This window comes from Parasteatoda tepidariorum, chromosome 11 (assembly GCF_982258835.1).
Source record: "Parasteatoda tepidariorum strain Cologne lab strain chromosome 11, Ptep-v5.0, whole genome shotgun sequence".
In the NCBI taxonomy this organism is placed as follows: Eukaryota; Metazoa; Arthropoda; class Arachnida; order Araneae; family Theridiidae; genus Parasteatoda; species Parasteatoda tepidariorum.
This window is the reverse complement of record NC_141765.1, coordinates 31,220,343-31,246,284: the sequence shown is the minus strand read 5'-3', so window position 1 is coordinate 31,246,284 and position 25,942 is coordinate 31,220,343. Positions and strand designations below refer to the sequence as shown.

At 29.9% G+C, this 25,942-nt stretch overlaps 1 protein-coding gene across 4 annotated transcripts in view; it reads left to right on the top strand.

Annotated features, from left to right (window-relative positions):
- Positions 1-25,942, top strand: part of LOC107448943 (uncharacterized) — a 122,190-nt gene that overhangs the window by 44,182 nt on the left and 52,066 nt on the right. For 2 of the 4 annotated variants that reach the window (XM_016064314.4, XM_071187895.2), the window contains 2 exons: positions 16,961-17,112; positions 22,792-22,923. In XM_016064314.4, coding sequence (XP_015919800.1) covers positions 16,961-17,112; positions 22,792-22,923 — 284 coding nt within the window. The remainder of the gene's footprint in view (positions 1-16,960; positions 17,113-22,791; positions 22,924-25,942) is intronic. The other 2 variants (XM_016064316.4, XM_071187896.2) reach the window with 1 other exon arrangement.

The following is a 25,942-nucleotide window of genomic DNA, read 5'->3' as shown; positions in this document are numbered from 1 at the left end:
TTATGTCTGGGTATTAATGAGTTAAAATTGATTTTTAACTTTTCTTCCTCATTATTTTATTAATGTTCACATCTTAGACTGATATATTTTGGTACTTCTAATTTCTAAGCTCATAAAAATCGACATATATAAAAGTATAACGGTTCAAACAATCAGTACGTTTGACGTATAACTTATCTATAATGAGCGAAAGAGAGAGAGAGAAGTAGTGAACACCCTATATAACGTTTGATATAGTTTTACGCACTAGGACTTAATTTTAAAGGTTCAAGGGGCTTCATGTATAGGCCACTTATGTCTGGGCATTAATGGGTTAAAATTGATCTTAACTTTTCTTCTTCATTATTTTATTAATGTTCACATCTTAGACTGATATATTTTGGTACTTCTAACTTCTAAGCTCATAAAAATCGACATATATAAAGGCATAACGGTTCAAACAATCAGTACGTTTGACGTATAACTTATCTATAATGAGCGAAAGAGAGAGAGAGAGAAGTAGTGAACACCCTATATAACGTTTGATATAGTTTTACGCACTAGGACTTAATTTTAATGGTTCAAGGGGCTAACAATTTAGTACTAACGATATTTTAAGTTAAGAAATAAGACAAAAAAACGTACTTTCTCTCTCTGAATAAACATACTCCTCGTCCTATGAATTTCAATTCTTGATCCTCAAAATATATAGAGATGCTACAAATGGAAAATAAGGTCCCAATAGTTTGATCAAAAGAGTAGTAGAAATATTTGTACGACTTAGTGGTCATTTTTCTTTCTACGTATTTATCACCATCTCAAAAAATTCTTCTTTTTAAAGTTTTATTTCACAAAAACTGTTTGACCAATTGCCTTCACATTTAGAATTGTACCGCTTAGAATTTCATGTTTTAAATCGATATAAACACTTGTAGAGCTTACAATTCAAAATTTCTTCTACCACTAATAAATTAAATAATAACTAATTATAAATAAAAAAATTCAGATATTTCATAGAATTATCTTTGGATAAAGAAGTTTGAAACTTCTAAACAAAAATTCTTTGATTCGCTTCCTTAATTAATAAAATGGCGAAATAAAACTGAGATTAACATTAGTGGCTCACATAATCGACAGCTTTCCTGCCGAAACTATTGAGAACGTATTTTTCCAGATTGCGGTGACCCCCCCCCCCCCGCAAAAAAAAAGAAATCTATCGAAATAAAACAAAAAATAAAAAACAAATCCATCGAAAATATAGTTTTTCCGACGGAAGTACATTTTTGCTTCTAATTTCGCCACTAAACTTATCGTCAGCACTAATTAGCTTATTTAATATTAAATATGTAATGTATTTAAACTAAAACCAAGTCCTAGTACGTGTAAATTGGATCATTAAATCAAAAATTATTCAGAGTGTTCACTTTTTTCTGGTGATCTGTACTGTACACAAAAATACAAAACGGAATACCTTGAATAAGTTTTGATCTAATAAATGAAATTTCACGGAATACAGTGTAATTTTAATAATTCAAAGGATGCATAATTAGATATTTCAGACTCTATTTTAAGTTTTAAAACCAAACACAAACACGCACTTTCAAAGATAAAATAAACGTGTCTTTTTTCCCCAACGAACTAAGATTTTTTACAATCAAAATTTTTGGTTATGCATGATTATTTCTCTAAATATTACAAATAAAAACGAGGAGTAAGAATAACATTTAAATTACGAAACTTTCGATCATTATTCTAACTAAATTATTGTGACCATATTTGCAGAATAATCATATTTAGAAAGTGAAAATCTGAAATCGTCGAAAAGAAGATGTGTTTATTAGAAAAAGTAAACTTTTATGCCTGACTTTATAACTTGTCAAAGATAATTATTTGGCATATTTAAAGTCTACTTCTTGAAGCATAAAGATCGCATGCTATTGCGTGAAAATTCGATCATATGACCGGAAGTTATTCATGTTTTACCTTTTTAATTTTACGCTCTGAACATAAATTCGATCATATGACCGGAAGTTATTCATGTTTTACCTTTTTAATTTTACGCTCTGAACATAATCCGAATGAGTGAGAATATGCGTACATTAATCTAATTTGGCATTAGGCTTGTTTATTTATTTTATGAATCTCATTGGACATACACTGAGCTTAAAAAATATGGTTCCCAGTTTTAAAAAGTTGAAATATAATGCGCTCATTTCTCTTTTGCAGTTTTTCCATTTCCCTCTTAATGATTACATAATTTTTATATTTTTAACAAAGTACCAGTAATTATTCTTTTTATCATTTTATTTAATCTAACGTGGTTCTATACAGATTTATAATGACCATAATTGAATTGTTTTTATTAGTGATGCAAAATAAGTAGTCTTTCAATGCTTCTGCTATGCAATAAGTGCTGTTGGAGATTTTCTGTAATAAATCTTTAAAGGGAAGTTCAGCGTCAAAATGACAGTGTCACGCGATGATAATTCAAGGCGATGAATGTTAACACGATATTATGTGATTTGTTACGGTTAATATTAACGAGTGAAAATACTCAACATGCATGCCCACTCTTTTCAAATTGGCTTTATATGATTTTCGAGTTAAAACTTTTGATATTTTATTAACACCGAAGACAAATTAGTTTTTTTTGCTTTTTGAAATTGTTAATATATTGTAAGCATACTGTTTGCTTACTTCTTAATCACTTAATACTTTAACGTTATAATTTTTTTCAACATCCCATGTAATTTGAGTTTAGATTTAAAACTTTTTGTTTTTAACATAATTTGAACTGTTTTTTTTTTTGTTAATCACATATTTAAGATTTATCACAGAGTTCAAGGAAAAACGTGATATCGTGGTATATATTATATCGTGTAATCAAGTTTAAAAAAGCTTCATTTGCACCATAATATAAGTATGTTTCAACTTGACATTGTTATAGGTTTACAGCAAATTTGCAATAAATGATGTCACGCATTTTTTTAATATTTTTGACCTCTCTTCCAAAATGTCACACTTCAAATGTCACCCTTGTCACATACCATGCTATATAACTTAAAAATATACTTGCAGTTCAAAAACAAAGAGCTGCGATGCAGATTATATATCAAATTTTAATTTTAACTAAGTTAAACTATGCGTTTATGACGGAAAATACCATGGTATTAATGAATCTATAATAATGATGAATACACGGAAAAAAAATCTGATAAATTTATCAAGGAGTACAGTAATGACATTTCGGGTAAAAAAAATGTTCAAGTTACTAAAACCGAAATATACGGTATTTTAACTATTAATTTTTAAATTTTTCCGTTCATATGTAACAAGCTACTGAAAGCTCTAGTTTTCAAAGTATAGTTTTTATTACCACATATTTGGTAAAATTTACAGAACTGAAAAATAACTGAATAAATGGATTTTATGCCATGTTCTAAGTTATCATAGTAAAATTAACATATTTTACCTCGTTTACCAAATTTTATCACACATTATAAAACCCTATTTTATTGTTTATTTTATTAAAATCATTACCAAAAACGCATCGGTAAAACTTACTGAACTTTATGGTGTTCCCATAGAGTCAGAAATAGGGTAAATCCTACAATATTCTGACTATGCCTTTTTTTTCAATGTACTTAAAATTCTTTGCACATGTGAACATTCTTTATTTTATTGAAAGTGGAGGATCCAAAAAACAAAGCTTCATCTTTTTTTTTCATGAACTTTAACAGACTTTTTTGCGAGCCTAATGAATGTTATTAATATGAACGAATACATCTTTTTTTTGTATTTTTGAATTATTCTTTAACAGTCAGTCTGAGAAGTGAGGCAAGTCAAATACTCCAAGGCTTAGAGCTACTTTATCTAATCAAAACCAAGTGTATAAGTATCAGCAGACACTTTGGATGATATCGAGAGTTCAATTAGCGATTGATTGAAAAATAAATTTAGCCAAAAATCAAGCCAAGCAAACCAATTTCGCGATATCTAAAGTTAACATTTATATAATCTGGCATGCAAAATAAACAACGAAAAAAAATTTTTTTTAGAATTAAAACAATTCAATAACGAATTGTTCTAAAGGGAAAAAAATAAAAATAAAAGAAGACTAAGAAAAGATTTTGATATTTGGTTGCATAACTTTGAATGATAATTCGTTACTCTTTAATATTGAATCAAAGTTAAGTGGTAACATTTCTTGAGGATGATCAAAAAATTTTTACATCCACTTATTACAAGATTAGAAAAAAATTTTATTAACTGTTTTGTTTATTAGGAGAGGGATTAGAAATGATTAAATGTTAAAATAAATTTAAGAGGGAAACGAAATTGAAAAAATTAGGAAATATGTGTTGCCTTAAACGACAGCGTTTTATTAATATTATTTTTGATCATTGCAATTATTGTATATGTAATTATTTTGAGGACAAAGAGGTGAATATAAATATAGTAAAAATAATGTTTTGTGCAATGTCACTCTTGTTAATCCCATCCCACCCTTTTCACAAACTGTCACAATTTCACGAATCTCCGAGCGAGCATGTGATATAATTTTTTGCGGATTATTATGATTCGTCGTATATAATGCTATATTATTGCACCTTATATATTGCGACGAATCATAATATATGAAGTATATTATGATTCGTGGCACTCCAAAATGTTTAACAGAGTACGATGTTATACTTTCATTTACCAAAGCTTTTTTTATGTTTTTGTTAATTAAACTTTTTTTTACTTCTTGATGAATAACTGCTTTCAGCTATTTTTGGTCAATTCGACAATTTATCCTTATTTAAACCCAAAATAATTCTAAATAAAAATGATAATAAGTAGAATTTGACTTTGTATTATGCTTAAAATCTTACATCCCCTTTTACAAAATTGAAACAGGATGATTATCAATGACTTTTGTCTTAAAATTTCTACTTACTACTTCACTAGAGTAGCTGCAGTTTGTAATAAATGACATAGTGGGGATCCATCAGTTTAAGAGAGATATTTGGAAAATGTCTGAGAAAAGTGGTATAACTAACAACCGAATGACGTCACATGTTAGCTAATATTGTGCAAAGCTGTTCCTTTAGTTGCTATTAAATATTTTCTACAAAGCAATGCTTTAAGAGAAGGCTTAGCTTTCATCGTATTTAAAGACATTGAAAAGGTAACGGATTATCGATTTTGAAATGGAACCGCTTTCGTATTGTGTCATTTCTCAAAATGTATGGTATTTTACAAGTGCATGATTTAATCGTATAGAAGATATATGTAAGGTTTGTCAAATAGTAAGATAAAAACAATATAAGGCATATCAAAAAGGTTGTAAGAGAATGCTGCCATTGGCAGAAAGTTTGATTTGTAATTTCATTCATCCAAGATGTAGTGGCTTTTGTTGATGCCGGCGCTGTTGTATTCGTGCCTCTTCCTTCCTCCACACACATGCTCTGATTTAGAATGACGTCAGTAACCCGATCGTTACGTAAAACGCAAGATGGTCTTTATTGACGTCACTCATGACGTCAGAATGTTAGTAGGAAGAAGCTGATGCTTCTAGGTAAGAAGGTGGGGGCTGTTGATCACCCCATTCCAAAACCCTGCAAAAAAAATTATCACTTCTTGACTCTTTTTAAAATACTATAATAACTTTGTTTTAACTTACATAGAGAATGCATTTATCTATTTCGTGTTGCATATTCCATTACGGGAATTGGCAGAAATCACATTCTTCAAATTCTAATTTTATGATTATTAAACTAATATACAGTAAATTTAAGCTAACTTTAATCAAAATGAGGAACTTAGTAGATCAAGATTCTGATTGGTAGGTTTTCAGAATTTTTGGAGTGGAATTAATTTTATGATTATATAAAGATAATGCACAGTAATCCATACCAAATAGAATATAATGAAAATGAATTGCTTAGTAGACTAAGGTAGTAATTGATAGTCTTTCATTTTATTTCATAATCGTCGACCCAATTTTTGGGGGATATTAAGACTACTAATGTTCAACTCCGTAGCCTTGTAATTTTGAACCCAATCCAGAAGACAAGAGATCTCCTGGATCAAGTATTAAAAGAAATTTGCCTTCGTGGAGGACTTTTTGATGGAACTAACCCACACTTGCTTTATATGGAGAGGAAGACTACGAGAACCTCCCACGGTTAGCCTGATGGCAAGGGGATTCTAACCCATGATCCGTCTACCACAGAGAATATTTCACTTCAGCACTGTGGTCGGTGCAGGTCGGATGCGGAATTCGTATCGACCTGCCATCGATGGGACGCGAACGCTCTATCTCCTGAGCCATCGCGACTCTAATTGGTAGTCTTCGAAAATTTTCAGAAATGTTTCAAGTGCATTTTGCAACAGACAATCAACGATTAATCTTGGAACACCTGTTTCAAGGCAGCAAATTAAAATATCAAGACTGTGAACGCTGTGTCGCGATCAGTTTAACTAAACATTAAAAATCTATAGATTCCTCCGTTAGAAGCTTGAAGGCAGGAAATAAGGGCAAAGCAAAAGTTTTTCAATTCACTTAAAGAGTTTTCGATATGTGGCGAAATACTTAAAAAATAAAGTCAACATTCAGGGATAAAAATTTCGGACCACTCCCTAAACCAGACTAAACTCAGTGGCGCGACAGCCCATAGAGGGCCAAGGCCTACTATGCCCATCTCAGTTTTCTTGACCTTGGGCTCTGGGGTGCAGGAGCAGATGTTCCGGTCAGGTGGTCAGACGAACGCGGAACCCCCAGTTCCTAAGCATGCTTGATACTCATTTATCGACCCACTGAAGGGAGGAAAGTCTAACTAAGTCAACATTGCACGGCTCCAGAATCGAACCAGGGACCTGTAGCACGACAGCGTGAGTCGCTACCCCTCAGCCACCGGGCGTCCCCTAAACCAAACTATTTGGACTATATTTCCCAGATTGCGGCTGCTCCTATATTTTGGGGTTCAAAAATCTAAATAAATCGAAAAGAATGTATGTTTAATCAGAGGAAGTACGTTTTTGCTTCTGATTTTGTAACTTTGAATATCGTCTGCACTAATTAATTTGCATATTTGAGGTCACCCACTCGAACCATTAACATTGAGTCCTAGGACGAGAAAAGGCAATCATTAGATCCAAAGTTATTCCGGGCAGCCAAAATTTTAAAAAAAAATTTGTAAAAAAAGGGGATCCATAACTTTATCATCTTTGTCTTACTTATGCTATTCTGAAACATTACTCGTAATATATCTTATCTTTTGTTTGGTTGTCAAAAAGGATTTATGAAAGTCTATTTGCAAATGATGAATGAAACTTACATAATATAATTATTATTTTATTAAATAAAGAATTAAAAACTATAGAAATGATTACATAAATTCGATTATTATTTTCAATTAAAATTAGTTTCATTTAAACATGTATTATAATTATTGTATAGTAATATGTTAATAAAGTTTGTTGAATCATTTTTGAGATTAGTTTTAAAAAAGTTATAATTAAAATCAGCAGAGCTATCTACTTTAAATGTAATACAAAAGCCATCACATTGCATTTTTTTTTTTTTTTTTTTGCTGAAATAAGGATGTAAGGGAGGAAGCGATAATATTTGTTTATGGGTTTTACGGTGAAAACACTTTTAATTCGCGGAATTTCCGACAATTTTATTAATCATAAGTCTATATTGAGAAAAAACTGTTTATTTTATTCTTATTTTTTTATTTAGGTATTTAATATGGTGATTCTGCTTGAATATTAAAGTTTTACATTAAAAGTAATTTTACTGAAAAATAATCTATTCTAAAATGCGTTAGATAGCCTGCACGAATTATGCTCACGTGTTAGGCTTTAGTACAATCTCATAAAAATCAGTTCAATTTTGAACCATAATATTGGTACTTTGAACCATATTATGGTGTAAATTTATCACAGTTGAACAGTTCTTTCTACTTAATTTGAGCCACAGTATTGTGTAATCTTTAAGAGGTACGATATTATGGTTGAACCATAATAAAGTTACCATAATAAAGTTGACAGATATTATGGTTCCATGCACTTTAAAATTTCTAAGTGTATAAATTTACAAGGAAAATTTATTTTCAGAATAAATTACTTTTCTAATTTTTATTTTGTATATTTCATTAAGTCTATAAAAATAACATAAAATTTATTAAAGCAAAAAACATTAAATAAAATTTAATCGTTAATACATAATAAAAATAAATAAATTAATTGTTATTAATATTCAAATTTCAGTAAAATTAAACAACATGAATAATAGTGTTATAGCTTAAAATAAATTATTTTTCCAAGAAATTAAATATTTTTATAATTCTAAAAAGTGGCTTATTTGAAATTTAATATTTCAAGCACAATATAATGAACATTTGGTTATAAAATGCATCATAAATTAATAATTTTTATTAAAATATTTAAGATATTAATATTTGAATACCTTAAATAGCTTTTAACTTAAGAACTAAATTAAATTTCCTTGTGTAAATAAATCTGATGGTTTCCTAATTTATTTCAAAAATGCTCCTGGTTATAAAAGATATTAAATGACAATAACCGTTGACTTTAATGTCAACATCCGAACGTCAAATTTCCATGAAAATTAATATCAAATGCTTTCTTATTTATTCTCTCGTAAATATTTCTGGGTAATTCCTTTTAATCTTCGGAAGTTTTCATTTTTCTTAAAATTGTCTTTAGAAAAGAAATTCGAGGAATGAAGAAAGAAATCCAATCAACAGCATCAAATTCTATTTTTAACTTGCGGAGAAGAGTTTTGAAAGCACTGAAACACAAAATTAGTTTATATCGATTGTTTTAAAATTGCTTAAAATAGAAATTATGTTCTTAAAACGCATTTCGCTTCGTTAATACTAAACTGATTTTGTATCCTACTATCGAAAGAATTTAATCTTTTGAAAGAGAGCTTTTAAGTTTTGAGCTATTTATTATTTATTGCTAAGAATTTGACTTTTTATGACTCTATTCTTTATTTAAAGAATACTTTTCAGTTACTATTTATTAAAAGAGCATCACAACAAAAGTAACACCCTACTTATAACTGTGTTCTTTATTGAATATCTAGTTGTTATTAAAAAAGTTTCCACAGGTGTTTAAGGCGTGTTTATTTTTAAGATTTTATTAATTAAATTAAATTAAAAATTGTTAATAAACTTTAAATGACGCTTGGTTACAAAATTTGCTTTTGCTTGTTCTTAAAAGAAAACCTAATGATTTCCAGTTTTCTCCAGAAATCCTTCTTCTTTTCAAATTTAGATATTAAACTACTTAAACAACCAAATGAAGATAGGATATACTTTCTGCTATATGTGAATAAAACTAGACAATGTAGTAAATAAAGAACAAATAATATCGTTACCCAGACATGCAACAGATCAGCTTATGTAACCAAGAAGCTTCGCAGTATTGAAAAACACGAAAATCATTTTCCTGTTGGTGACACTATTTATGCTTTATTCATGTTTTCAGCTTTGTTCTTTAAACAAGTCTGGTCAAAAATAATTCATTATCCTTTAACCAGACCTAGCTTCTTATGCATTATTTAAAACACATTTTACAAAGAGTCCCCTAATAACAGCTTTTAATATATATATTTTTAGAATCCTTGCCAAAAATAAGGTTAAGAAAGTATGCACATTACGAATTGCAAATTAATATATAACTAAGAACAAAAAACAGAAATGCTGTTGACTCTTAGAAACCAGGCAATTAAACTGGTTTTATTGTTTTTCATCGGTTAAGAAAGTAAGGTTAAGAAAGAATAAGGTTAAGAAAGTATGCACATTACAAATTGCAAATTAATATACAACTAAGAAAAAAAAACAGAAATGCTGTTGACTCTTAGAAACCAGGCAATTAAACTGGTTTTATTGTTTTTCATCGCGTCTTCCAAGTGACTCCCTATGCTTATAACTGTGCTCTTTATTGATTATTATTATTATTTTTTTAATGACGGGCACTTGGAACTATTGTCCATTGGCCACAGAACGTGCCAGAACTGCTAACTCTCTTTTCGTTACCCAGTGGGCACCTGTGGCGAAGCCACGTGGTGGAGCAGCGTCGCCCACGTCACACTACCACAACCCGTTTATAGGGCGGGTCTCATTCACACATTCACACACAAAGGAGAAAGGACATAGAACACAGATAGAGAGAAAGAACGGGATTCGAACCCGCAGCCATTGGCTCCACAGTCAGGCACGCTAACCGCTCGGCCACCTGGCCGGCTTATTGATTATTTTAGTTGGTAACATAAAAGTTTCTGCAAATGTTTAAAGCTTGTTCTTCGTAAAAATTTAGTAAGTCAATTAAATTAAATTAAATATTGGTAGCAAACTTTAAGCAACGCTTGCCTTCAAAAATTGTTTATCCCTTTCTTAAAAGAAAACAATGATTTTCAATTTTTTCCCCAAGATCCTTTTCTATTTCAAATTTAGTTATTAAACTACTTCAACAACCAAACGAAGATGGGGTACACTTTGTGTAATTTATGAATGAAGCTGAACAATGCCAATAAAGCACATATAATGCCATTACCCAGACATACTACTGTTCCGCTTTTATTACCAAGAACATTCTTCAGTATTGAAACACACGAAAATCATTTTCTTCCCTGTGACATTATTTATGCTTTATTCGCGAGTTTTTTAGCTCTGCTCTTTAAGCACGTCTGGTCAAAAACAGTTCATTATCCTTTCCTTTTTTTAATATTTTTACCTGTATTTTGTAAAAAACAGTTTGCGAAACGTTTCCTTATGACTGATTTACTGCACATTTTTAGAATCCCTGTCAAAAATAAGGTTGAAAAAGAATGCACATTACGGGCTGCAAATTAATATATAAGTTAGGGAAAAAAGAGAAATGCTCTCGAGGCTTAGAAACTTCTACAAGTTTCATCCGGTCATCAAACTGGTTTTATCATTTTCTCATCACGTCTTTCAAGTGATTCACCATACTTATAACCGTGATTTTTATTGATTTTTTTAGTTGTTATTAAAAAAGTTTCTATAAATGTTTAAAGCTTGTTTTTTTAAATAATTTAGTAATTCAATTAAATATTAGACACAAACTTTAAGTGACGCTTGATATCAAAACTTGTTTATCCCTTTTATGAAAGAAAACATTTTTTTTTCGAATGGCAGGCACTTGAACTTTATTCGTTTCGCCTTAGAAGATGCCAGCGTTGTTACTCATTTCGCGTTACCCAGTGGGCACCTGTGAACCAAAGTCACGGAGGCGAGTAACATTGCCCACGCCACACTGCCACAAACCTGTTAAAAGGGTGGGCCACATTCACTCATCACACACAACAGAGAACAACACAAGAGAGAGAAACATCCATGCCCAGAGCGGGATTCGAACCCGCGGCCATTTGCTTCGCAGTCAGGTGCGCTAACAGCTCGGCTACCTAGCCGGCTGGAAATCATAAGTATTGCAAATTTTGTTTTACAGAGATTTTCTTTTTTTATTCACATTTTTTAAATTAGCTCTGTAAGCACGTCTGATCAAAAATTGCTCATTTATATTTTTTTTTAATTTCTTTTTACCAGTCCTTGCTTTTTAAGTATTATTTAAAAAGCTTTTTCGAAGAAGTTCTTTAATAACCGCTTTTAATGTATATTTTTAAAATCATTGTCGAAAATAAAGTTTAAAAAACATGCACATTAGGTATTGCAAATTAGTGTATAAGTGCGGGAAAAAAAACGGAAATGCTCCCAAGTCTTAGAAACTCCTATAAGTTTCACCAGGTAATAAAACTGGTTTCATTGTTTTTTCATCCCGTCTTCTAAGTGATTCAAAAGATTTTTCAAACGACTTCAAAAGCAATTTTGTTTACTCCTGGCTAATATTTTGCCTTGGAATTAACATTTTTAACTTAATTTTTGACATAGATTCTGGAATTATAAGGGGGATCATTAACACAGTGTTTGAGGCAAATTTAAGTCCGAATATATAATTAATATAAAAAAGAGTAGGAGTTAATATGCAGTGCCCTATTATAATATTATTTTATCGTATAGTTTGCATCGTCAACTGCGCCATTGGGGCATGGAGGCTAAGGCTTATCAATGATTTCCTTGCAAGACACCCTCCTATTTACATTGAATTGGCGACGAAACTCCGGAACTTACGACCTAATTCTAGACAATTCTCGTATAACTCTGTAATTATTAGTCGCTCCGAAACTCGAATTTTCCGAAATGATAATTTTGTCATCAAAATGGTAGCCAAGTCCGCAAAAATGTCACCAAACTGAGTCTTTTTATAAGAAATGCATTAAGCATCATTTTCTCTCTAAATTTCGTTACAATTGCGCGACTTTCCAGCAATTTTTCTAATTAAACTGTTTATGCAGGGTCCGTCTGAGATATTTAGACAAAACAAAACATAACGTAACAAAATAATGTTTGCAAAATTATAAATATAATTATAAATTCGTAACAATACTATACTATAAACAAATTTAATGATTTCGATACTCTGTATCAACTTTGCAACCTTAATATGATGCTAAATTGAACCAAATTATCGTAATCCTTAAACTTGACTACACGATACTATGATTCAATTCGTTCAGAAATCCCCTTCAATTTAACACCTTAAAAAGATTTCAGCACATTTGCACCATATTATAATTAAGAATATCTATATTATGGTACGAATTGATTATTCAGAAAGTTACGAGGTTTCGGTTTTAGCTCCTTTTATGTGTAAGTAAACAAGTGATCTAAACAGAATTAAATACTAGTCTTCACTTAATTTCGGCCTAGTTTCAATAAATAATGAGTATCAGAGGAAGATTAGACTTCAGTTTCAGATTCATCCCTGAAGAGTCTTATTTATATCCTGAGAAATTTAAGAGCGTGTTGAACGAAAAGAGTGCTGAACTTAATATGGAACTAAATTAAATCTTTTTATCGTACTGCTTGAGAAATTAGCTTATAGAAAAATATTAGCATTTATTTTACTTTATATTTAAGCTTTAAAAAAATTTATTTATTTTTTAATCATAAAACCATCTTTCTCATTCTCTCAGTGGCGAAACAGCCCATGAAGGACCAAGGTTTATTGTGCTCACTCCAGTTCCCCTGACCTTGCCCTCTGGGGTGCTGGAGAAGATGTTTCGGACAGATGGTCAGCTGAACGCCATAGCCCTAGTGTTTAGTCCCAAAGCATGCTCGGTACTTCTCCTCATCAGTTTAATCTAAAATAAATCTGTGCTATATTTAATCCAGTAATTATATTAGCAATAAAGTTTTTTTTTTCGTGAACTTCTTTTCTTGACAAGTTTATATTTTAGTTGCCTTTAGTGTCCTAATAACTTTTGTATAACAGTATTTTATTAAAGCAAAAAATAAATAAATAGATATATAAATAAATAAAATAAAAATAATAGCGAGAATGAAGCACAAATGAAAGTATAGAACTAATACTATATTTTATGTCCTATAAACAAGAACCTTCCTCAGTGTCTAAACACCAAATGATAGTAGCGAAGTAAAGAGACAAACACGCGCAAAAAGTTTAGCGAAAGTGGTTCTTGCGTATATTGGACTAACTAAATTCTGGGCAAAATTACAAGAAATTAAAGGGAAAGAATATTTTTACAATAGTAATTAATACAGATCCTGTCTCGGGAGATTTTATTTTGAACAAGTTGATACTAAGCAAAACACACATATACTATAAATAAATGCTATTAAAACAGTTACAAAATTAGAAATATAAGCTAAAACCTTTCTTATTTTCTTTGAACACTTTCAAAGTTCCAAAATATTTTAAAAATCTACCCAACACTGAGAAAAAAATTGTAGTCAAAGCTACTAAATTATGATCAAATTTAACATGTTTCTAGCTCTATGGGAACGCCAAATGCTCGGCAATTTTTACCGAACCACTTTGATAATGAGTTTGGTAAAATTAACAATAAAATATGACTTTATAATCTGTGGTAAAATTTGATAAATGTGGTAAAATTTGGTTATTTTACCATGACACTGAAGAACAGCGGTTCCCAAATGGTGTTAAGCGGAACCCTGGGGTTCCGTTAAACTGTAACAGGGAATCCGGGAGTTAGGACTTTTTTTTTTAACTAGTAATGATTTTTTTAAACGTGTAATAGGTTTGTACCCAACCAATACTCCATTATTTATTTAATATGAAGTTTATTTTTATGAAATCGTTAATTTAAAACCACAATAACTTTGAAATAAGAACTCTAAAAAAAAATTTTCCAGTAACTATAAATAAAATAAATTGCTAAGCGATGTGCATTTGCCAGTTATTGTATCAGTATTTTTAATTTAACTTTGAAATTCGAAATAAAATAATCGAATTTAAGCATAAAGAATTACTTTTTTCCGACTTTCCTTTTCTAACAATTTAGTAAAAAACGTAGCCTCTCCAGAATTGCGAAATCTACTGCCTAACATAAAACCTAATTTTAAGACATAATTGATGAAACAGTGAGAGAAATTCATTGACATTAATTGTTTCTAAATTAATTTCTTTTCTAAATAAGTTTCTGTTTTCCGTCGGTATATTTGTACCGTTGGCGAACCGTTTCGTTGGCTAATAAACGTTTTTTAAAAGTCAGGGTTTCACCAAAAGAAGTTCGATTGCTTAGAGTTCCGTGGCTGAAAAAAAATTGGGAACCGCTGCTTTACAGTATCGCATAAAAAACTTTTATTCGGTAAAATTTATTTTTCAGTTTCGTTTTTTTGTTTTCATATTATGTGTGGTAATAAAAACCATAATTTTGAGAACCAGAATTTCCAGTAAACCTTTACCCTATGAACGAAAAAAATACCAAATGAATGGTTTAAATACTGCCTATTTTGAATTTGTTAACCAGAATTATGGGTTTTTTCTTTTCACCAGAAATTTCACTACCATACAGAACCGTAAGTTTATCTACATTTTCTTTCTCCGTGAATTCATAAATTATGTAAATTTAGAGGAAAAAAAGCATTTTACAGTTGTGTATAACAAAATATTTATTCAATTAAAATAACTAAATTAATTGTTAAATCTACTGACTTTTGTCTTCTCGAAATTTCAAAAATATCTTTTGAGTCTTACTTAAAAATTAAAAAGGCTGTAGTATCTACCAAATGTTGAATACATTTGATCAAAATAATTATTCCTATGAGTTTATGATGCTTCTTTAAAGAAGTCTTTTTAAAGATACTCTAGATTCAATTACTTTTGTGTATACGCCTTATACGCTTATAATTGCATGTACAGGATGTTCAAAAAATATAAAAACGGTCAAATATCTCCAGAGATACACGTCAGATCAAAAATCCTTTTACCCATTTTTATTTTGAAATTAAAGCACCGCCTGTGAAACGAAATACAAAAGCTTGCTAGTTAAACCGGGTTCCTTTTTTCCGGAAAACTAAATTCTGCAATAAGTGTGGAAGAATGGGGTTCTTATTTGGATCTTTTGATGTTGAGTTAATTCTATCGATTAAATGCTTTGAAAATAATGCAATGCTTGTCAAATAATAGAATATAATTTCATTTAAATGTAAATTGATAAAAATATGACAAATTGACTTTCTTTCGATTTTTTTTTTCGAACGAAGAGAAAACAGCGAGATGTGTGTTTGAGAATTTTATAAAATTGAGATTTATATAAATTTGGCATCTTTGTATGATAAGTTACAAATTGCAAAAGAAAAACTCTAAAAAATAAATTTTGTTTTATCAGTTTTTTGAAATTTCATTTTAGCGTTTATGGCATTAGCAATGAGAGGAAAATAATTGTCATTAGTCAACCTTATCTTCTTAAAATCTATTTTAAAGCACTCGCCTTGTTTTTTCAATTGCACGACTATACAGCAATTAAAAATATAAGAGAGAATTATATGCAAAACTTGAAAACGTTCATTTTACAGAATGCGTTTTTGGAGATTACCGACAACCTTGAAAATCGGCATGTTACATTGATGCCAACAAGCGATGCGTCTTATCTCTGTTGCTTATGCTGGCTGATAAATTTTAACTTTGAAAAACTATTATTGACCGGAAATGGAGAGCTTAAAATACAATAGGTGACAAATGTTCGCTAAAAGTATTCGATTAAATAAATTAAAAGTAAACATGTAAAGTGAATATGTTTTAAGTTACATCTAATATTTTATTTCTTACCTTCTCTTGCAAACTTAAGAAAAGTTATTTCTTTTAACATTTTTTTAAACTATTTCATGCTTACTGGTTGATTACTAGGTTCTGAGAAGCTAAAAATAAGTACTGAAGCATTGTTACAATTGATTTAAGAAACTATGATATTCAAATTTTTTATAGACAAAACAAAGTTTCATATCAGAGAATCATTTTCGTTTAAAAGCTCTAACTATATCCAAGTATATTTAGGCCACCTGAATAGTTTAGCAACTTAACTTTTTCGGGGTAAATTTTGGACTCAGCTTTTAGCAACACTATTTTGAACTTGATTGCTAATTTTCATGTCATAAGCTCCTTGTTTTAATTAAATTTTAGACCCCCATATTTTAATACTCTGTGTGTTTTTTAAGGTTAGTTTATAAATATTTGCTTATATTTTAGATAATAATAATAATATTTGAATAATTTATAAGTTCCATAACTTTAAACACCAAAATTTTAAACTTAAATTGTTGTTACTTGTAGACATTTTTAAACATAATCTTAAATGCTTCTTTAATAGTTTAATCCTATACTGCTCGGTATTTCTTTTTCTTTTTCCATCATTATCATGCCAATTTTAGGAACTTTATGTTGTTTTCCTTTCTTTTTGTCCAAAGTAAGTCAAATAACTTATCTCAGCTTAAATTTGTGATTGTTCTAAAATAAAAAATGAGCTAAGTAACCCTGAATTGCGGTGCTTTTTTATAAATTTTAAAAAAACAACTAACAACATTAAACAAAAGTTATTATTTTTCTTTTCTTTCAGTCTCAGCAGGTTACCCCTCCAAGCCCACTGACGGTGGATAAACATGTAACAGTATATGTACTTCTTGCTGGGGTAGCAGGAGGATTGATGCTTGCTGCAGTAGTCATGGTATGCTGCAAAGTTTGTCTTAGGAAAAGGAAGCCTCTCCAGAGGTATGACAATAGTTTACTTTTTCCTTAAGCATTAAATTTTGGAATCATTTTAATTTGAAGCAAACAAAATAGCAAAAAGGAAAAAAAATCTTCTTAATGAACAGAAAAGTATATAAGGCTAGCATTAATGAATTATTGGGTATTAAATATTTATGAGGAAAATCCTGAAAGTAAGCACCAGTTTGAAAAAATTTACATAAGAAATTCTTTTTGGAAGCAAAATTTATTTTTATGTAAAAGAGAAATTTAAAAAAAAAAATTTGGCATAGTTACCAACATTGTTCACAAATTTGAAGTAACCAGAAACCAACTTCTCCGTATTTACTTCAACAACAGATGCTGGTAGCGGAAACCGCCACTGTTAAATACCGTTTTTTTTAATTATAATTTTTATTTTGAGCCTACACCGATTTGTGACAATCTTATTCAAAACAGTTTTTTAAAATTATGGAAACTCAGCACAAACCATTTCTAATGTGAACTGTCTGTTCTCACGAATTTTTCCTCTAACTTTTTTCAACCAAATATTTTTTCAACCAAATCGTCATTACCAGCCGAATGCAGTCGAACACTCCATGCCTCGCCATGAAATCAATGCGTCCATCATTAAATTGTCAAACCTACTTTCTCCCTATTCCATCATTTATTACATTTTCACCATAACTCTCTCGGAGACGATAAGTTTTTTAATATTTTGCTTTCAAAAGCAGTATTACAGAATGCACTTCATTACAGCAATCTTCTAAAAGACCATTCTCTCTGCCTGTGATTTTTTCGCATGCGAATGAGAAACCTGATTAGTTAAAAATACTTACTCATGAATCAGGCTCCCGTTCGCAAGCAAATCGCATCCAGTGAGACTGACCTCTAAAACATTCTGAACAAGGAGTTAGGAGAAAAATGATTCCATAATGTTAAAAACGTAGCGGAGGACAAAAAAGTAACGACAGGGAAGGAGGGAAATAACGTTGATGATATTGGAGATTTTTACATTTGCTTTCTTGGCGCATTGGCTACGTTTCGAAAGTTAAATTTTATTACATTTCTTAACCTCTTAAATAAAATTATTTTAGATAACAAATTAATGCATACGAATTTTTGTAAGGATATAGTTAATCCCATCTGCGTTAATAAGGCATTGAGGCTTTTCATTAATTACATCCCACTTTTTTAAATACTTTTTACCACCATTTTCCGAATTTCCCATGCTCACGTCACATCGCTCAGCATAAACATAAACTTTCAACTCAACAGTAATACATAGTACTACATTATAAATCATACTTCAAATTTATTTTTAAACTTTAATTACTTGATTTCAGAACCCATTCTATTGAGAGCTTAATAATGACTCTAAAACCTAAAATGAAGATTACAGCCTTTCAATCTTTTTTTGTAAGTAGAAAAATAAATACAAAACTAAATAATATTAATATATTTAAAGATCTAAAAGCTGATTTCAAGTGTATTTATTTTTAAAAAAATTTGTGATGCCACACTTCTTTGAAACACCTTTCATCCTCATTTATCACAATTTCACGAACCTCCTCCCCCATAGTCTATGCGCGACCAAAATTTCTGGAACCCCTCTCATATTTATAAACAGCCTCTCTGTCGATTAAAACGCACTCTAAAGGTAAAAAATCTTCCTTCTCAGCGAAATCTACAATATACAAAGTTCATTAAAATCTTCGTTTTTCTTCTCTTTTTTTTTAATTCAATCCGATATTTCCTTAAAAAATTTTATTTATGAAAAGTTCGCCTTTAGCTCTTAATTTTGTGAATGAAAAACGGCGATATTTTCAAAGAAAACATTCCTACCAGGAACATTTTCCCGATATCGAGTTCATTTTTCTCTCTTGTTCGCTTTATGAATTCGTCAGTATTATTTAATCATCCTGCCTCCAGACGCTTGTTTTTGAACGGGAACGAAAAATCAACCAGAAACACGTTTTTTTTTATTGCGTTTAAAAATGGTATAACATGATTCTTATTCCTTGATCATATCACGCAAATGTTTACTATACGAAAAAAGCTTCTACATGCGAAATAGGTATGTTTATTTCATAATTTTTAAAGTAACAGATACTTTGGCACTACGAAACATTAAAACCGACACAGTTAGTTAAAAGTCAACAAGTTATATATCCTCATTATCCATTTTTATCCATATATATTTATCCATAAGTAAAATATTACCCGTAAATCATTCGAATCCATAAACAGGTTTTATTTATCCATAAACAAAAGCAATAACGGGAGTATGTCTAAAAATGCAGCAAAATGTGTTGAATAACTAAGATTTGGTTCTCTGTCTCTGAATGTCGAAAATTTGCTATTATGAAACTGTTCAGTAATGAAATGATTTGCTTCATTTGCAAGCATTGCTATTTAATTTTACATTAATATTCTGAAATACTTATTTTTAAGAACTCATACAGTACCTTTACAAGATATTTTAATTTTTATATTTTTTCCGATTCTATTTTTTCTTTTGCTTGCTTGTTTTTTTCTCAAATTTGCAGGAGATAACTATTATTAAAAGTCTCAAATACCTATCTTCTTGGAACTGAACTTATCTAATAAAATATTTTTTTTCCGAATGATAAACCAAATATCTCAATACCACTGCTTCAATTTTACTTTTTTGAAATCATTTATGATCCATTATGATTATTATGAAAACATTATCTGCGTAAGCCAATTCCTTAATTATGTGGAATCTGATTAAAAGGGAAAAAAGGAGACCGAGGATAAAATAAGAAATGTAGATGGAATAAGAAGTGCGGATAAAATGAGAGTGCGAAGGAAATAAGAAGTGTAGAGGAAATACGAGTGATAAAATATGTATATATATATATATATATATATATATATATATATATATATATATATATATATATATATATATATATATATATATGCACCGACCACAGTGCAGACGTGAAGTATCCTCAGTGGTAGACGGATCATGGGTAAGAGTCCCCTTGCCGTCAGGCTAACCAAGGGAGGTTCTCGTGGTCTTCCTCTCCACGTAACGCAAATGCGGGTTAGTTACATCAAAAAGTCCTCCACGAAGGCAAATTTCTCCCAGTACTTGATCCAGGACACTTGTCCTCTGTGTTGGGTTCAAAATTACAAGGCTACGGAGTTAAACATCAGTTGTAGTAAACCCAAAATCGGGTCGGCTGTTCAAAGACGGTTATAAAATAAAATAAAATCAAAATGTGTTGAGCCGTGATGACTCAGGGATAAGAACGTTCACCTGCCAATGAAATGAACCGGGTTCGAATCCCAGCAATGGCTGGTCGATACAAATTCCACATCCAGCTTGCACCGACCACAGTGCTGACGTAAAATATCCTCAGTGGCAGACGGATCATGAGTTAGAGTCCTCTTGCCGTCAGGACCCTTGCCGTCAGTTTAAAATATAGAGAAAACATGGAAAAAATTACAGAAAAATAAAAAATGGGAAAAAGAAAAATAGTAATAATAAAAATCCGAAAGAAAAAAAAAATCCGAAAAAAGGGAAGAAAATTAATAAAAATCCAGAAAATAAAAAATATAATCTTTTCATCAGCTCACACAATTATATCCACAAAAAGGAGTGCTATCTAATATTGTATCAATATAGCCAAAGCAAAATATATCAATACAATAGTGTGAGGAACACTCAAAAAATTGTTGTATTGTTTTTATTAACTTGCTCCGTTTTTTTTCTTTCTTTTTGTTCTTTTTGTATTTATTTATTATGCTATATGTATATATGTTCCAATCACAATATGTTGACTAAATTACGAAAAAGATATGCAATTATTTAATATAAATTTGATATTTCTTATCGAGCTTTAAAAATTCAAGAATCAAGAATTGCATTTCCTGATGACCATTACTACAATTTATAACAGTTATTTTTCAAAAACCGTAATTCAGCTTATTTTGCAAAATTTCAACTTATGCATACGCCTACTATAATTGAAGTCGCTGCAGACCCGTGAATTCAACCGTTTAACAGAAAATCTAATTTAAGACAGTGATTTATAAACTAACGAAAAAAGTTCATACTGTTCTTCATAAAACAAGTTCATACCTTCATATTAAATGTTTCCAAATAAATTTGTAGTTTATGTTTGTTTAGCATATTTCCAGCTGCTAATAAACTGTTATTAAAAAAAATCAAGGTTCCTCCAAAAGTAGCTAGATCGCTTAGGGTTCTACAACCGTAATAACTTGGGAACCACTGTATTGAAATGTGAACTCGGACATGGTAATCTTTCTGATTTTATCTGTAAGAAGTAGATAGAAGTTTATGATATTTTTCTACGAAATCATAAATAACAAGCTGTGCTCATACACTTTCTCATGTTTTTATTTTTCATGTTCTTATTTGTTCAAATTACTTTAAAGTACCATTTTCCTGTGTCAGCCTGTATAATCCATAGATAAGCGATTACACTATTCAATGCCTTATAATAGTAGTTCAAGGTAAAAAAAAATTATGATCCCATTAATAGTTTTTGTCTTCTGTAACAAACGGTTCTGGAATTCCATCAGAAATTCTCAAAACTGTTTATACGACTTGATAACTTTTTAAAATTATTTCTAAGTGACCAAATCCTTTAAATTTTACAAATCGAAACCCGTATGAAGTGCTCGGAGACTTATAGTTTCACAAAGCGATTTAAAAATTTAAATACAAAGTGTTACTAATTACTAAACTGTAGACGAATCGCATATTTAAAATTATTAGCCTTAACCTTCGAACTAAAACCTCCATACCTTAGATTTTGTATCAATGTCTTATATATATATTTAAATATTATAGGAATTACGAACGTATTAAAATCGTTTTAATCCTCTTAATCACGCAATAACTTTATTTAATAAACACATTATGAATTGTGTTAAAATTGTTTGCTATGGAAAAAAATTGAATTGTTAGTTCATTTTTTATTAATTAATTTATTTTATTTGCAACAGCGTTGCGTTTTTTTTTAATCTATGCATGATGTGTATGATTACAATGTTATAGATTATGGAGCCTGTAAATTTCATATGGTACTAAGTTTAACCATTCGTAACTGTTGCATTTTCGTACCATTCGAGTTGAAGCATTCGTATTATTGTACGTCTTAAGCTTAATTACAAGATACTGCATGAATCGAAACATGATTCAATTTCATCTTTTAGTCCGGTTGCACCATATTATAGCTGGAAAAAACAATATTATAATTCAACATTGAACCGATATTGTTTAAAATTTTATTGTTTACTTATTGAATGCAAATTTAAATTGCTTTTTTAGCCAAAGACGTCGAATTTTATTTCCGTTTTTCAACACAATCTTTACAAAACTAATTATTAATTAAGACAAATCCAATATTTGTAAAATTAAAGTAAATAAAAAATTATGTATTATTTCCTTAAAATAGTAATCCAGCGGGAGCAGATATTAAAAATTAAATTACCTTCAAGACTTTTAAAAAAATTTACTTTTTCCGGATTTTTTAAATTTCACAAAAAAATTTACTTTTTACACTGAAAAGATTCACAAACTGCACATTTTAGTTATTAGAATTATTAGCTTTTTAGTTTTCATTCAGAGTTTGCAATTTTGCCTTCTTCGCCTCTCTAATAGAACTTGTTTATAATCGAAGAGACTCTTTATGTTCTTCACAGGCAACATGTTGTGTTCAGCCGATACTCAGAAAGGCAGCACAGTAGGGCCAGAAAGTACCACAGCCTGGATTCAGCTGCGAGCATCGACATTGAGACCAGCTGTGGTTACCCGGACAGTTCCCCATCCTCCAGGTACTATTTATCTCTGGATTGCATTTCGATTTTGCAAATTTTTCCTGTCGCGTACCCTTCTCAGGTTTTTTAGATTAATTAGTGTAGCTTCGCACTGTAGAAATACAATTTTTGCTTGAATAGCTATTGAACTTAGTGCACGTTATTGCAATAGTCCAGGCTGGCTTTGGTAGACAACTGTTAGCGCACCATTTAAAATAGAGATTTGCATATTTTGTTTACTTAGAAATCGTTAAAGATTGAATAATTTTAAATTAGAAACTATATAGAATCCTAGTTAGTCAACGGCAAAACTTACTTTGATTAAATTTTTGTATTATTGCACTCTTGCCAGTTAAAATTTTTTTTATTTTTTTCTTGTGTGATCTAAAATCTATTGCAACATTTGATTAAATCTACTATAGCATATCCAATAGTGCTAGTTTCGAATTACTAACTTCGTGTTAAAAATAGTGTGAAAAATAGTAAAAATATTTGATGAAATTTATGATTATTGTACAATGAGAAAAAAAGTATGGCTAAAACTACCAGATTATGGTAAAATTTACCGTGTTTCTGGCTCTATGGGAACACCAAAAAGATTGATATTTTTTACCGTAGTGTTTTGGTAATGATTTTGATAAAATTAGCAATAAAATATTTGGTAAATGTGGTAAAATTTAGTAATTTTATCATGATACCTTAGAGCATTTATTCGGTAAAATGCAATTTTTGGTTTTCTATTTTTTACAAAATGTGCGTTAAAAAGAACTATAATTTTGAAAACCAGAATTTTTCGTGTAAACCGTTACCATATTAAAGCAAAAATTAACAAATGAATGGTTTAAATGCAGTATAATTTGATTTTATTAATCAGAAATATGGTTTTTTTTTACCGGAAATGTCACTACCATACAGTACGGTAACTTTACTAAAATGTTTTCCCATGTAGGAATATTGAATTTAAGTATTATTTTTCATTTGTTAAGAAATTTTTAGATTATGATTCAGTGTGGTATTATCACAATAATTGGTCCGAATTATCCCATCCACCAACAAACAGTTTAAACATATATATTTCTTTATGATATTCCAAATTAAAAATATTTTATGAGTATCTAAAAAATTATAGGAAGACCATTTCATCGAAATTAAAATTGTGAGTAATTTGAAGACATGCAAAATAATATTTTTAATGTTGCGAAGCGAACAATGCGAACCATTTATCATGGTGTCACCCATGTGTAAAAGATTAGTTAATAATTAGTCTGGACTTATTAATACTACTAGAATGCTGTTTAATTAATTTTCATAATTTTCCAAAAACAAAATTGCAGCGATATTTATAAAGCAGCATCTAGAACTATCGTCTCCTTGTGTACAGTGCTAAAAAATTTTATAAAAAAATAAAATTAAAAACAGATTACCTAGAAACTAACTTTTGATCTAATTATCGGATCTCCCTGTTCTAAGACTCAACCTTAATGGTTCGTGAGAGTGACCTCAAATATGCAAATTAATTAATGCAGACGATATTTTAAGTTACAAAATCAGGCACAAAAACGTACTTTCTCTGCTCTCTGAATAGACATACCCTTTTTTCAACGCATTTGGATTTCTGATCGCCGGAATAAAGGGGGGTTGCCGCAACCTTGGAAATATGGTCTACATAGTTTGATCAGGAGAGCAATCCTAAGATTGGACCCCTCAATATTAATTTTAATTTTTGCGTGTTTCACTATATTTGGGGAATTTTTTGAACGAATTGTAAAATTTTGCACACAACTATTACATTTGTTTGTCCAAATATATTTCCATGCAAAAAAATACATTTTAGTATGTATTTATTATTTTGTATTATTTTTTTAATAATAGTTGAAAAATTTTGAATTGTTATGTATATAATATTTTACATTATTTTAAAGTACCTATTTTTACAAGGCAAAATACATAATTGGAGCAAAATCGGTTAAATAGTTCCCGAGAAATCGAATTTTAAATATGCAATTTTTCTAAAATAACCATAACTATAAAACCATATTTCCGTGATTGCCGCTGACTCTTATATTTTGGGGGTCAGAAATCCAAATCCGTTGAAAAAAAATTTGTTTATTCAGAGAAAGTATGTTTATTTCATAAAGGTATGATTATTTAGAAAAAGAACGTTTTTGTGTCTCATTTCGTAACTCAAATATCGTCTGCCCTTAATTAGCATATTTGAGGTCAACCTCTCGAACCATAAAGATTGAGTCCTAGAACGTGAAGATCCGATGATTAGATCAAAAGTTATTCTGGGTTATTCAGTTTCTTTTTCTTTTTTTTTTTGTACAGAGTGAGAAAAGAAGAAAAAAGCAGAACACCTGAATGACTTTCGATCTTGTGATCGGATCTGCACGTACTAGAACTCAGTGTTAATATTTAAAGGTTTGACCGCAAATATGCTAATTAGTGCGGATGATATTTTAAGTTACGAAATCAGATACGAAATCGTACTTTCTGCAATATATATTCCTTTTTTTGACGGGTTCTGCTTCTTGATTCCCACCTGGGAAATAAGGTCCCAATAGTTTGGCCAAAAGAGTCGAAAGTTTGGACTTTAGAATCCTTGATGTTAACTTTCTTTTTGCATATTTCGAGAACTTTTTAAGCAATTAAAAAATTTCTGCACACAATTATAAAATTCATATATCCTAAAATAATTCCGTGCAAAAAATTAATTTTAAATTATTGTTTGTTATTTTATTGTTTTATTTAATGATAATCTTGAAAAATTGACCGCATATATGCTAATATCATTAAATTTTTAAAAAAAATCATATATTTCAAAAAAATTGTTTCTAAGGAACTATTCGGCCGATTTTATTCAAATTTTGTATTCTGTCATAGAAAATTATACTCTTCAAATTTATGTAAAACTTTGTATACCTTAAAATCCAAATTTTTTCGACTATTATTAATTAATATAATAAAAAAATAATGATAAAAATTTATTTTTTGCATGTACAAACGAATTATCTGTAACTTTATACTTGTGTGAGAA